The sequence below is a fragment of the Medicago sativa genome, chromosome 6 (genome assembly GCF_051527215.1).
Source record: "Medicago sativa cultivar Bolivia chromosome 6, Bolivia_mono, whole genome shotgun sequence".
In the NCBI taxonomy this organism is placed as follows: domain Eukaryota; kingdom Viridiplantae; phylum Streptophyta; class Magnoliopsida; order Fabales; family Fabaceae; genus Medicago; species Medicago sativa.
The window spans coordinates 39,203,944-39,205,728 of NC_140754.1; the positions used below are offsets into that span (position 1 = coordinate 39,203,944).

General features: G+C 47.4%; 2 protein-coding genes across 2 annotated transcripts; both read left to right on the top strand.

The window, feature by feature from the left end:
• Positions 1-623: 623 nt before the first annotated feature.
• LOC146915046 (uncharacterized) lies at positions 624-1,187 on the top strand. Its single transcript, XM_085721211.1, has one exon. The coding sequence runs from the start codon at positions 624-626 to the stop codon at positions 1,185-1,187; it is 564 nt and encodes a 187-aa protein (XP_085577337.1).
• A 19-nt stretch (positions 1,188-1,206) lies between these two features.
• On the top strand, positions 1,207-1,569 carry LOC146915047 (uncharacterized). The gene has a single exon (XM_085721212.1). It carries the CDS (start codon positions 1,207-1,209, stop codon positions 1,567-1,569), a length of 363 nt encoding a protein of 120 aa, XP_085577338.1.
• Positions 1,570-1,785: the final 216 nt, after the last annotated feature.

The following is a 1,785-nucleotide window of genomic DNA, read 5'->3' on the forward strand; positions in this document are numbered from 1 at the left end:
AAACCAGGAATTACGACATGCGGCTCAACCCAGAAAAATTCACTTTCGGAGTTCAGGCGGGTAAGTTCCTCGGCTTCTACTTAACAGAAGGAGGAATTGAGGCGAATCCAGATAAATGTCGCGCATTTACGGAACTCCCTACTCCCAACTCTAAAAAGTGCATCCAAACGCTCAACGGCACGCTTACTGCTCTCTAAAGATTCGTGGCTAAGTCCGCTCAACATGCTCTCCCTTTCTTCAAACTATTGAGAAAGGAAACAAAGTTTGAATGGACCGAGGAGTGCGAAACTGCTTTAAAACATCTAAAGGAGACCCTCTCCGCACCTCCAGTCCTCTCGAGACCCGATCAAGGTGAAGTACTGTACCTCTACCTTTCTGTTTCCTCCGACGCGGTCAGCGTTGTTCTAGTCAGAGAAACAACGGAAGGTCAGAAACCCGTCTACTTCACCAGCAAAGCTTTGCTCGGGCTAGAGACAAGGTATCAAAAAATGGAAAAGGTTGCCCTCGCTCTCCTCACAGCGGCACGAAGATTGAGGCTGTAATTCTTAGCTCACACAGTGATAGTCCGAACGGACCAACCCATTAGACAAATTTTGGGTCGTCCTGACGTCGCCGGACTGATGATGAAGTGGTCACTCGAACTATCTGAGTTCGACATACACTACGAATCCAGAAAGGCATTGAATGAGCAAGTGTTCGCTGATTTCCTTACCGAGATGACCTTTCCCGTGGAAGGAAGCACAGAAGAATGGACCATCTTTGTAGACGGATCATCCAATTCCAAAGGAAGCGGAGCCGGGATGATCATAGAAAACATCGAAGGTATCGTAGTCGAAATCTCCATGGGTTTATCTTTTCCTTTAACTAACAATACTGCAGAGTACGAAGCCTTCTTAGTCGGCCAACGAATCGCCCATGATCTAGGAGCCAGAAAAGTGAAAATATTTACCGATTCTCAGTTAGTGGCTTCGCAAGTGAATGTCGATTACCAAGTCCGAGAAGGGCATCTGCAACAATACGTCCAGCTAGTGACCGAGAAGATGAAAGAATTCAAAATTGTGGAAGTGATTCATGTTCCCCGCGAACAGAATGCACGAGAAGATATTCTTTCAAAACTCGCTAGCACCTGCAATCCAAGAAGTCCTCATCGAACCCAGCGTTCCGAGGCAGAAAGCTCAACTGAATGAAGTCAATGCAATAATTGGGATGGAGAACTGGAGAGGACCCATTACACGCTATATAGCCAACGAGGAACTCCCATCCGACCCCCGCGAACGAAGGAAGCTGAAACGAAGGGCCTGCTCATTCACTTTAGTGGAGGGAATCCTATACAAAAGGGGTTTCATCACACCACTCATCAAGTGCCTAGGACCCAACGAGACCCAAGAAGTCCTTGTCGACCTCCATGAAGGCATATGCGGACAACATCTTAGTGCCAAAGCTCTTGCCAAAACGGTCCTACGGGCAGGATACTTTTGGCCCACCATGCTGAAGGACACGAAAGACTATGTCAACCTGTGCGACAAGTGCCAACGGCACGGAGACATGCACATAGCACCTCCTGCATAACTGACATCTCTGGTCTCTCCTTGGCCTTTTGCATTGTCGGGCATTGACCTTCTCGGACCCTAAAGCCGCCGGTCAACTCAAGTATCTGGTCATAGAAATCGACTACTCAACTAAATGGATCGAAGCCGAGCCATTAGCAAAAATCAAAGCTAAAAACATTCTTCAATTCTTCAAAAGGAACATCCTAGCAAGATTCAGAGTACTGGCTCTCGTGAT